Source organism: Ictalurus punctatus, chromosome 13, assembly GCF_001660625.3.
Source record: "Ictalurus punctatus breed USDA103 chromosome 13, Coco_2.0, whole genome shotgun sequence".
NCBI classification, from domain to species: Eukaryota; Metazoa; Chordata; class Actinopteri; order Siluriformes; family Ictaluridae; genus Ictalurus; species Ictalurus punctatus.
The window spans coordinates 20,678,923-20,690,726 of record NC_030428.2 but is presented as its reverse complement, the minus strand read 5'-3'; the positions used below and the strand labels follow the sequence as shown (position 1 = coordinate 20,690,726).

The following is an 11,804-nucleotide window of genomic DNA, read 5'->3' as shown; positions in this document are numbered from 1 at the left end:
TATTGACTAGAGTTGTCTTTTTGCATTACTGAGATGATACATAGATACACTTAATCTGATATTCGGCTCCTCGCAAGAGTGTGTACACGGAAGGGGACACTTTTTAAACTTACGAAGAAACACATGAACGTGATCCCCACTGTTATAACCATATAAACCCATTTCCTATTATTTCCCTGATAATTAAATACTATTTAGGTTTATGACCTACTTTAATCATATCATTTATTGCAGCTTATCATTGTGAAAACAACGTGGGAAAAATTTTTTCCTGGCTTCTATAAATCTTGCTGCTTCGGGTAACATTCGTTTAAATGATTTGCAATACATGGATTTCAAAACAAATTAGAATATAATAATCAAATTTAAATGATAGAATCTACTTATTTTAATCAGTCTGTATAGAAAAAGAATAAAAACAATAGATCTGTACAATGTGTCAGGTTATTTATTATAAAGCCACCAAGGCAATTGATATGATTAATTCAAATGTGGCAAGATGACATCTTTCACCTTTCTACCAATAATATATAACACACATCATGGGTTGCAACTGGATCCTCTAGAAATACATGAAATAATATGAAACTCCAGCTGAAACACTGTAGAAGTTCATTCTGCTAAACTATTACAAATTAAGAGAGAGTAAGAGAGTCTGTAGTGACAAAAGAGAGTCTGTAGTGACAAAAGGAGCAAAATTGGGTTTCAAAACTGAGTGAACTCCATGCTTCAGATTAATTCAGCCGAGTAAAAATCAATTCATTTAAAATCAAATGGACTTTTCTAAATGGCTGGGAGATTGTTTTCATATAGACTTGAGGGAGCACTGATGGCAAGTAGTTTATTTAAAAGATGATTAAGTTCTTCCTCTCATTCGGGTAGTGAGTTGTGCAAGGTAAAATAGTATGCAAAGAAAGACACGTGTTAGACTTATAATGAAAATTTATAGAGCATAGCAAATGAAACTGTGCTGTGTTTTTACACCCGTAATCTAATTTCATTGTTAAAATCTATTAATTCGAATTCACTACTGTAATCGTGATTATACTGCCACCTAGTGTTTAAATCGCCCCATCATAATCCTCCATTCTGACTATGATGGGACATAAAACAAAAGTTTATGTTTGTTTGTTTGTTTGCTGGTTTTTACGTATTTATAATCATGGACAAGTAATACATGAATGTGTTTACATACAGTGGTATTTTTAGGTTTGTAATGTCAGTCAAGTTGACGAAGCATCTTTGTAGATTGACGCTCTCGGTCCTGTAATATAACCATTTTCAGTTTCTGAATGTTTCTGGGGCTTTTGCTTTTGTTTACTTTTGGCTTCAAGTGTTTAATGAAGTTTAGTTAATTAAGGGGGAAATGCATTGGTGCAGCAGGTAGAGTTACTGCCTCACAGCTCAGAGTCCCTTGTTAGACCAGGATACTGATACTGATATTGATACTGATACGGTCTGTGTGGACTTTTGCATTTTCTCCACGTGTCCATGTGGTTTTTCCTCTGGCTCTCCCACCTACCAAACATGTGGGTGTGAGTATGAGCGTGGGAGTGTATTATGCATGTGCCACTACAGGGTGTTCCATCCAGAGTATATATTTCCCACTATAGCCTCAAATGCAAGCAGATCAGCCAAGACTTATTTGGAGTCCAATGTTTGATTCTTTATTTTAACACTAACAACATGGCTAACAAATAATGGATGTCTATTATTTGTTAGCTACATTTACACAATGTTGACTCTACCTAATTGTCAAAGTTATGTCATGTAAATGTCATGTCTGCTTCTTTAGTTTTTCACTGGAGATATAAATCAAAGTAGGCAACAAGTATTGTTACTTACCAAAAATCCTTTCTGCCTCAAACTGCATCCATCTCTTCAATAATGTCATACAGAATGTGTTTTAGGATGCAGTAGGACTTAATGTAATCTATCAACATGAGCAAAACTTGTAGCATCATGAGCATCATGTAGCTAAATATAATAATATTAGTACAGCCATCTTGGACACCTGGAATCACTTTTTGCTTAGCATAATTTGTAATCATTCTGTCATCTAAAGCTATCCTAAAGTCTGTGGACAGAATAATCCTAGAAAGCTGGAATTACCTTTGGTATAAAAACAAATATAAATAAGGACAGTCTCTGATCATTTCAAAAATGGTTGAAGCGTTGGTGATGATCTATTTATAAGCAAGTAATGCATCATTTAATCAAGGATCAATTAATAAATATTTAATATAATGCATTTGTATTTAGGTGTCAGGTTAAAACCTTGGAATAAATATTTAATTATTAATAAGAAAACATTATAATTCAAGAGTCCTCATTTACCAATGATTTTTAAAAAACTTATTAATAAATAACTTATCAGACCAGCGGACCTCAACACTAGTTTGAGAAACCCACTGCAATTTCAACAATTTCCCCCTGATCCTTGGTGAGCTGTAACATGCTCTAAGATGAGATTTAACAACATAGGTAAGAATAATGCAGTAAAAGTAGGAAAACATGGAATGGCACCTAATATAACAGCTAGAATTTTAATTAAGAAAACCATGCAGGCAAAAAGGTATGACTTTTTATAGCATGAAACAAAATTTCAAAACAAAATGTTTTGGTGTGTATGAATTTTAATACACTAAGTAGCCTCTCATTGTTATCTAATAAAATGATTAGACCTCGTTTTTTTCTAGTGAAGCCTACATAATTAGTGGGCGTGGTAAGAGGAAGTAAACTACTCAGTGTGACTTGGAAGCTTAACTGTAACCAAAGTACATGCACATTTATATAAATATGTGTAAACTGAGTAACTGATAAGGCGAGGAATTCAAGCTGAAAAAGCTGTAACAGTAAACAAGTCCTTTTTTATCTATATTTAAAGAAATATACATAGATAGCTACATTTTACCTTTAGTATTATTTGAAAGGGTACAAACATGTATGCTGAGCAGGTGTGTACATTCAGTATTCACAGATCTGTGCTACACAAAGGTACTACATCAGACCAGTAGGTGCCAGTATAACATGCAGAAAATATTTAAAATCTTGCCGGAGAATAATAATCTGTCATACAAACAAGTGCTGTTTGTCACCGAGTTAGCATATGAGATTTACCATGATGGAAATATTGTATGAAATATATGGTGAATTCTGGTACACTATTTGGTCAAACATATGTGAACATCTGACCACCACACCAATATGTGCTTTTGAACACCCCATTCCAGGTTTAGTCCCCCTTTGCTGTTATCGTAACCACCACTCTTCTGGGAAGGTTTTCCAGTTTATTCTGAAGGTGTTCAGTGGGGTTGAGGTCAGGGCTCTGTGCAGGCCACTCGAGTTCTTGCATACCAACTTTGGCAAACCATGTCTTTATGGACCTCACTTTGTGCACAGGGGCATAGTCATGCTAGAACCCTTAGTTCCAGTGAAGGGACATCTTAATGCTACAGCATACAATTACATTCTACACAGTTGTGTGCTTCCAACTTTTGGGCAACTGTTTGGGGAAGAACCCCATATGGGTGTGATGGTAAGGTATAGCCATACCTTTGGCCATATAGTATATTCAACCCCAATTCCAAAAAAGTTTGGACGCTGTGTGAAATGGAAAAAGGAAAAAGGAAAAAACAAGGTAATTTTGATTTTGATGGCCACAACACATCTAAAAAAAAGTTGGGACAGAGGCAACAAAAGGCTGGGAAAGTAAGTATTACTAAAAAGAAACAGCTGGAGGTTAATTGGCAACAGGTCAGTAACATGATTGCATGGTGCATCTCAAAAAAAGGATATTGTGGAAAAGTAATTTTTTTTCCTTAATTTAATTCAAAAAGTGGAACTTTCATATATTCTAGATTCATTACATTACATTAGATTCATTGGTTGGCCAATCAAGCACAGTAATACCACGATCAGCAAACCAGTTACTAGTAGTTTTGGCACTGTGAGCAGGTTCACAGTGCTGCTGGAAAAGGAAATCAGCATCTCCATAAAGCTTGTAAGCAGTTATCTCCTGGTAGACAACTGCATTGTCTCTCGACTCGAGAAGACACAGTGGACCGACACCAGCAGATGACATGGCATCCCAAATCATCAGTGACTGTGGAAACTTCACACTGGACTTCAAGCACCTTGGATTCTGTGTCGCTCCACTCTTCCTCCAGACTCTGGGACCTTGATTTCCAAATGAAATGCAAAATTTACTTTCATTTTCCCCATGATTGTAGTTGTGTGTACCGAACCAGACTGAGATAAAAGGCTCAGGAAACCTTTGCAGGTGTTTTTGAGTTAATTAGCTGATTAGAGCTCTTCTCAGGTCGACATTTCTGTATTATAAATTCTTTTTTCTAACATTTTGAGATATTGGATTTTTGATTACTATGAGCTGTAAGCCGTAATCCATCAAGATGAAAACAAACAAACAAAAAAGGCTTGAAATATTTCACTTTGTGTAATGAAACTAGAATATATGGAAGTTCCACTTTTTGAATTAAATTACAGAAAAAATTTACTTTACTTTCCACGATATTCTAATCTTTTTTTTTTTTTTAGATGCACCAATATTACACATATTTCTAATGCATATACTGTATACAAAAGATACAGTGATAATAAAATGAGCATAACATTTGTTCAAATCATGTGCATACAGTTATAATTTAATAATAATGTTGGTTTGGTAACATGATTTTGTCATTTGGGACAACATGGTTCAGGTTCACTGCTCCATGGAGTAATCATAAAATACAATAACTGGAGAGAGAAAAAGAGAAAAATAGAGAAAGAAAAAAATAGAGAAAAAGAGAAGGGATTAAATGGAACCATAAATGGCTGTATAAATCAACCAAGCAACATCAATCAAATGATGCATTGTTGGATTTTGTGCTTTAAATTGTGTTTTTATGAAACATCCTAAGAAACAGTGTAAAAAAGGAAATACAGAATGTTACTTAGGCCTACTACTGAGATTTTGCAGAAATTTTTTAAACTGAGTTTTTATCATTTAGATTCATTTAGTTAATATAATGTCAGTTTTTTAAAATTGTGTTATGCTGCTACTGCAAGAAATTACCCATAAATTATTACATACCTTTCAGTGGTGTTTTTCTGTAGTTTTTTTTCCCTTCATCTGGTTATAATTAATTTGAGAAAATAAATTCTGAACACATTCTAAACCCTGTTATTATTGTTATTGTTGTAAGAAATAAAATTATAGAATTATAGAATCATGCGACTGAGGAGAAAGGTAAACCCCGCCCCCATTATTTATTTATGTATGTATGTATTTATTTATTTATTTTAACAAAAGGTTTTGGCGAAAGGATAAGCCATACTTCTTTATAATAAATAATCATTTCCCCCCCTCACATATCACCAACATCTTGAGAATTTCAGAAGTGTATCATGTTTTGGGTAATAATGGCAAGAAAGCTGAGAATTTGCTGTTAGACAAACACCTCTGTAGACTCATAACATAGCACAGAGCCTACCAAAGCGTTAGAGTTTGTAAACAGTAATCGCGGTAAAACCTCGTAAAACTAGACAGTAAACACACGTCTTATACTAACAGGCAGCTGAAGGTTGCACTTTCAAATATTCACCACACGATGGCGACAAAACCACGTGATTTAGACCCAATGTTAGACGAGGCCATTGAGAGTTTCTGTAAGGTTATTATCCCATATTCAGATTTAGAGACTCTTAATAGCCTAAACCTTATTGATTTCATTTTTTTTAAATAAAATAAAAATAAATACATAAAAACCACAAACAACAAAAGGATAAATGATCACCGGTCACCAGGAGCTTTTCTTCCTGATCTATGTGTGGTAAAACAATAAATAAATAAATAAATAAATAAATAAATAAATAAATAAATAAATAAATAAAACCTTAATTAGCCGACCTCAAGACATATTATAGATAATAAAAAAACAAAACAAAAAGGAATTAGAACTAAAACACAGTGTGCAAATAGTTTAGCAATTTGGTTACAACGTTATAGTGCTGTTTGTAAAGGAGTTGCTGCAGTCAGAGGAGGACAGGCAGGCATTTTTATCTTCTTAAGGTACAAACAATGGAAAATGTATTTCACAGGCCATGAAAATGTATTTCTACATTTACTTCTCCGGGTAAGTAAAACTACAAAAGATGCACCCTTCAATTTACCACCCCAGCGACAATACGCCTACACCAACACAGATATGCATTAGAGTATATGTATGTGTTTGAATATGCAGTCTATATGTATAACATTTATATAGAATAAAGTGATGTCATAATCACTGTTTATGTACTCTGACCAGCTGAAATCTACACAGAAATCACAATAATAATTCCCTTCTTTCATGGAGTCTCAATACAGTTGTTTTTCACATGCATGTGACAACATTATGTGAAATATGTTGACAACATTTCCTTATATTTGAACCTGCCCAAGAACAGCAAAGAACAGCAAATAAAAATTTGTCCTTTCTAACACATTTCCATTATTAATAAGCCTACTGATGCTGATTACTGTGTATCGTCCCCGTTAAATAAATAAAGCTACGATTGTTGTTTTATACTCTGGCGGAAAATCACATACATTTTACATGTGATCGTATTTTTTTCCACACGTGATTGCAAGTAATATGCGAACACACAGGCGATGAAAACCATTATATGTAAAACATTACATATAATAATAATAATAATAATAATAATAATAATAATAATAATAATAATAATAATGTCAAACATAACAGGTGTTAAAACAAGTGTCTAAAAAAAACACGTGTAAAATCCACGTGAAAGTCGTGATTATTCAAATGAAGTTTTTGAAGACTTTTCTCTAAGGAGAATTCAATTTTTACATTCGCCCAATTGTAGAAAATCCACCGAATGAATGTATAGTATAGTCTGGTTTTGTTAGACGAAGACCACTGATTAAAATCATAGATCACAGAATTATAGTAGCATATATTAGTAAAGGGGATTTAAAAAAAAAACAACAACAAAAAAACATAAGATTCGTTTTCTCATTAGCACACTGCTCAATCGCTAGGCGATTCAGAGTAAGCTAATGTGTTGGAGAGTTAGCTGTGAGTCAAAAACCCTACTTGAATTTACTCAGAGGTGAGACCCGTTTTGTGTTGGTGCATGCTGGGCAGTGAATGCAGGTCAAGGGGAACTGCCGCGTGAATAAACACTAATGGGAAGTTGTGTTCAAAAGGGGAAACAGGACTGAAAAACCATGCACAGAATAATAGACACAGCTCTCCTGTACGAAAGGCGATGAGAAATATGCAAGACCTTTCTCTTTTCACAGAGCCTTTGGTGATGTGATGGGGGGGGGGAGGATAGCCTGATGTGATACAAACTGCTATTTATTTTTTTTCCTATAACTGACACATTACTGACAACCGAATTTAGATGTATTAATAAAACCGTTAGATGTATCAATAAAAACATAAAATTGTCATCTCTCTCGATGAACTCCGAATGCACAGATGTGACGCTGTAACTAGTTAAAGTTTGATATCATTATTTCTAAAATGCCAGTTTAATGAAAAAGATGACAGAACTTATCTCTCTGGTTTAGTGGAGACCATTTGTAGGTCAAAGCAAAGCTGTTTAGTGGAACGATTCCACCCGCAAAAATCTTGCACAATTTGCGCATTTAATTAATAACCTCACAGAAGCCTATAATTAAAAACAAACCCCGTAATAATAACCCATAATACCTACAACAACAACAACAGCAACAATAATAATAATAATAATAACAACAACAACAGGCTACCGCTTATATGTTGGATAATAACAAATATATTGATTTCAAGTTTTGATTACAGAAATTTCAAGCTCATCAACCGGACCTTACGCAAAATTCACAGGAATTATAATATTATAATATAAGAATATATCTAACGATATAAAAGGCTATAATTATGATTTCTTTTTTTTTTCTTTATTTATTTTATTGAACGGTTTTTTTTAATGTATTTATTTATTTATTTATTTTTTAAAATTCTGCACAATCCATAAACGACTATCGCACTGTATAAACTTGAGGATATCGTGTTTTGGGGAAATTTCACCATTCAATACAAGCACAAACAAATAGGCTATAGTTATAATATTAAATTATATTTATTTGCATAAAAGTGACTCATAACACTGCGTTTTCAGAGCCATTAACCCATTTACAGTATAAAAATGAACAAATGAGCAGATATTAAAAATCTCAAAGCACTTTACAGACACTTTTAAGGACACAAAATAAGGAAAGATGCTTTAGGATGGCGTAACTGCATTATTATACAAGCATATCTAGTACAGCCTAGACCAAAGAGAGAAAAAACGCATCATACACTGATAATTCAATATATAAAATCTCGAGATAAACGCAAACTTTGAACATCTGCTGTCAAGCCAGAGAAGACGGCTTAAAGGTGCTTTTGACTTCCACGATTGTCTGATAAATACAAAACTCAAACAGTCCGCTTTGCGGGGGGTACAAGAGCAGAAAAGAGGTAAAATGGCGTCTCTATACAATTCATCCTCCTAGTGCTTTTCCATAACCGTCCAGAAATATTCACAAATGACCATGCAAAAGGGAGATGAGAGAAAGAGCGTGTTTGTCCACTGAAGCGCTTGGAAAAACTGCATGCTTTTCTCCATTTGAGGAACAACGGCAAAGGCCAAAATGGCCGCTACCCACGCTGTTAGTTTTCAGTTTGTTATTATTCTTTTGATTCGTTTATTTTCAGGTCCAAATTTCCATGTTTTCAAACGCCTGTGTGTCATACGTCGAAGTCCGAGTCGCTGTCGGTGACGGAGAGCACAGTGCCGGGATCGGGCCGCTCGCCGCTGCACACGCTCGCGCTGCTGGGAGAGGCGGAGGCGCGCTGCGCGCACCCGGGACCCGAGACCGAGCGGAGAGCGCTCTGAGCCAGGGCATGCTGCTGCAGCCTGCAACAAACATACAGGAATTCAGATTAATTCATATACACCAACACATCATTATTCACAGTTAGATTACCACAGTTCACATATAGCATATTATAATATCCACATTATACTCTGACTACAACCGAGCACATTTTAGTGTGCAAATTCAATTACTAACAACATTATTCGTTTATTAAACAAACATTCGCCAGTTCTTATTTGTTTATTTGACGCTGAACAGGCCAGATTTACAAACTGCAGTTCCGTGAAGCACAGCACACACTTTATACACTAGAGGAGAAAATATTAACACATATTGACCTTATTGGATCTTAGCGGGATTAAAACTAGAAACTGGTGATGTCTGACATGAGGAGCTATACCCATGGACAAGGAATTATTACACAACACAATAATTTGCACAATTACATTAATTTTTTAAAACAGTTTTCTAATATACTATAAATATGGGTAGAACATAATACTACTCATCATCATCATCATCATCATCATCATCATCATAATAATAATAATAATAATAATAATAATAATAATAATAATAATAATTTCCAATGAGCCTAATAACCTTTGCAGATTGATTTATTTTAATATATATTTTTATGTTCAAAACTTTCGATTTACCAAAAGCCATTTTACAACCTTTAAACAGGTTCACTAAATTAATCACAAACACCATCCACATGATGATTATTGTTAAAGACATGAAGCGCACTCTTATTAACATATAAATAAGTTTCCCAAATATTTAAACACTTAATTTAAGCGTCATCAGGAAAACAAATCGGGTGGATAAATTGCGATTTTTAACGGAATTTATCCTTCTTATCTTTTGGTAATAGTTATTTAATTTAATTTTATTTTATTTACATATTTTAGAAGTATTTCTCAGTAGTGGAGTACTGACCTGTTCTTGGCGGCGGCGGCTCTGTCTCGTTGCCGTCGATTTTTAAACCAGTTGCCCACCTGGGTGGGGGTGAGTCCGGTAGCCTGCGCCAGCTCGCGCTTCTTGCTCGGGTTAGGGTACGGATCCTGCAGGTACCACTCCCGCAGAAGGCCGCGCGTCCGCTCCTTAAAGCAGTGCGTCTTCTGCTCGCCATCCCAAATGGTACGCGGCAGTGGAAACTTCTTGCGCACACGGTACTTATCGACGGGTCCGAGTGGGCGTCCGCGCAACTTCTCGGCCTCCTGGTAGTGGGCTTCGAGCCACATGGCCTGTAGCTTGCCGTGCGATTCCTTGGTGAACTTGTGATTCTCCAAGATGTGGTAGAGCTCACGGAAGCTGCCCGTGTGGTAGGCGACCACGGCGCGTGCTCGTTGGATAGCTTCATGCTTGTTGATAGCGTCGCATGCGCCTGGCGCCACCGGCAGCGACCAAAGGAAACGACCGAGGCGCTCGATGTCACCCGTCTCCTCCAGGGTTTCACACACGCTGGCCACCTGCTCGGCCGTGAAGCTCAGCGTGGGCAGCTGGAACATGGCCGGATCGTCTGGGGACCTTGGGCGAGGGAGGCTGGCCGCTAGGAGCAAAGGGCGATCCACGAAGTTCGGGAGGAACAGGTGAGAGGGGTAAAGCTCTAAAGGAGACCTGAAAACCATGGAGTGACCGGCCGGAGACAAACGAACAAGAAAGAAAGAAAAGATGCGAGGTTAACAACTCGCCGTTTCCGCAGTTTTCGCTGTTCTACCGCTCGGCCGCGAAAAGTCTGTAATGTCTACCCTTAATCAGACTGAAGTGTAACGTTGAAACATTTTGTTTCGCTTTTCTATTGGTCTTGCTGGTGTCGTGCTGTGGTTGTCATGGCAGCCCCTGCCAATCACTGTCAAGCAGTGCCAGTCATTAGCCTCCACAGCTTTTGGCTCCTCTCGACGCGCCAATCAGAAGCCGCCGCTCTTCCGTTTACGCGCCGCGGAGCACAACAGCGCAGGAGGAGCGGCTCTGTATTATTTTAGTATCACATTGGTGAAGAAAGCGAAGCGATGTACTTCAAGGCGCCTGGTGAAGACTGAAAGGTTGTTTGAACCAAGAGTAAAATAAATTGTGGTGTTAGCTGAGATACTGGGGATATAGTTAAGGTAAAATATCCTAGGCTAGATCATCTCCAAACCATCTTCAAGTTTTCAAATACTGACCAGATTGCAAAAACATGAATAATTTATTTACAGGCGTTGTTATTGTTGTTCAGAAAACAATAATCCAGCATTATTATTATTTTGCAGTTTAACACCCAGAAATCCTACTTTACACACATCTCTAATAAACCAAAAGCCCTCGAAGACACCATTTGAAAATTCATTCCGTAAATGAGGCGATAACTACCTAAATATAAATGTAAATAAAAGTTATCAAGGAGGGAGACAAGATCGGATTGCCAAGTCTGAGTCAAATTGCATTCTTTTACATGGCCTTTTTGTTTGCACAAAGCGTGTAATTAATGCTACAAAACAAGTGAATTCACTTGGCCTAATTGTCTGTTTATCCTGAGGCTTAGCGCCTAATGGCCTTCTCCCCAATCGGAGACGCCTCTCACGGCCAAAGCAACGTCACTATAACAAATTAACCATTCATATTTACTCTTATAGGGGAAATGAAACGTCGCACGAATAAAAATGGAATGTGTAAAAGAGTTGCATGGCTAATGTGAGATTTAAAGTATTTTAATATGCACAGGTGTTGACATGATAATCGCTGTAAACAGAAGCACTAATCTTGCACCCCGTAGGTAAGTAATGAGGCTGCTTTTGTCTATCAGGATTAGTTAACTCGGAGAATGTCCTGTTTATTGCGAGCCCTGGCCTCTGTTTACGTTCGGAAAACGCGTATGGAGGGGACACAAATACACAAA

The 11,804-nt window shown here is 36.6% G+C and overlaps 1 protein-coding gene across 1 annotated transcript; it reads right to left on the bottom strand.

The window, feature by feature from the left end:
* Nucleotides 1-8,163: 8,163 nt before the first annotated feature.
* Nucleotides 8,164-10,695, bottom strand: six3b (SIX homeobox 3b). Its single transcript, XM_017482847.3, has 2 exons — nucleotides 9,866-10,695; nucleotides 8,164-8,961 (listed from the first exon to the last, which is right to left on the bottom strand). The coding sequence occupies exons 1-2, from the start codon at nucleotides 10,555-10,557 to the stop codon at nucleotides 8,793-8,795; spliced, it is 861 nt and encodes a 286-aa protein (XP_017338336.1). The 5' UTR covers nucleotides 10,558-10,695; the 3' UTR covers nucleotides 8,164-8,792.
* Between the last annotated feature and the right edge of the window lie 1,109 nt (nucleotides 10,696-11,804).

Bases quoted from the DNA above. Each gene is read 5' to 3' on its own strand.
- six3b (XM_017482847.3), bottom strand. From the start codon at position 10,557: ATGGTTTTCAGGTCTCCTTTAGAGCTTTACCCCTCTCACCTGTTCCTC. The intron at 8,962-9,865 runs GTCAGTACTCCA...TGTTTGTTGCAG, and splicing joins GCCGCCGCCGCCAAGAACAG to GCTGCAGCAGCATGCCCTGG.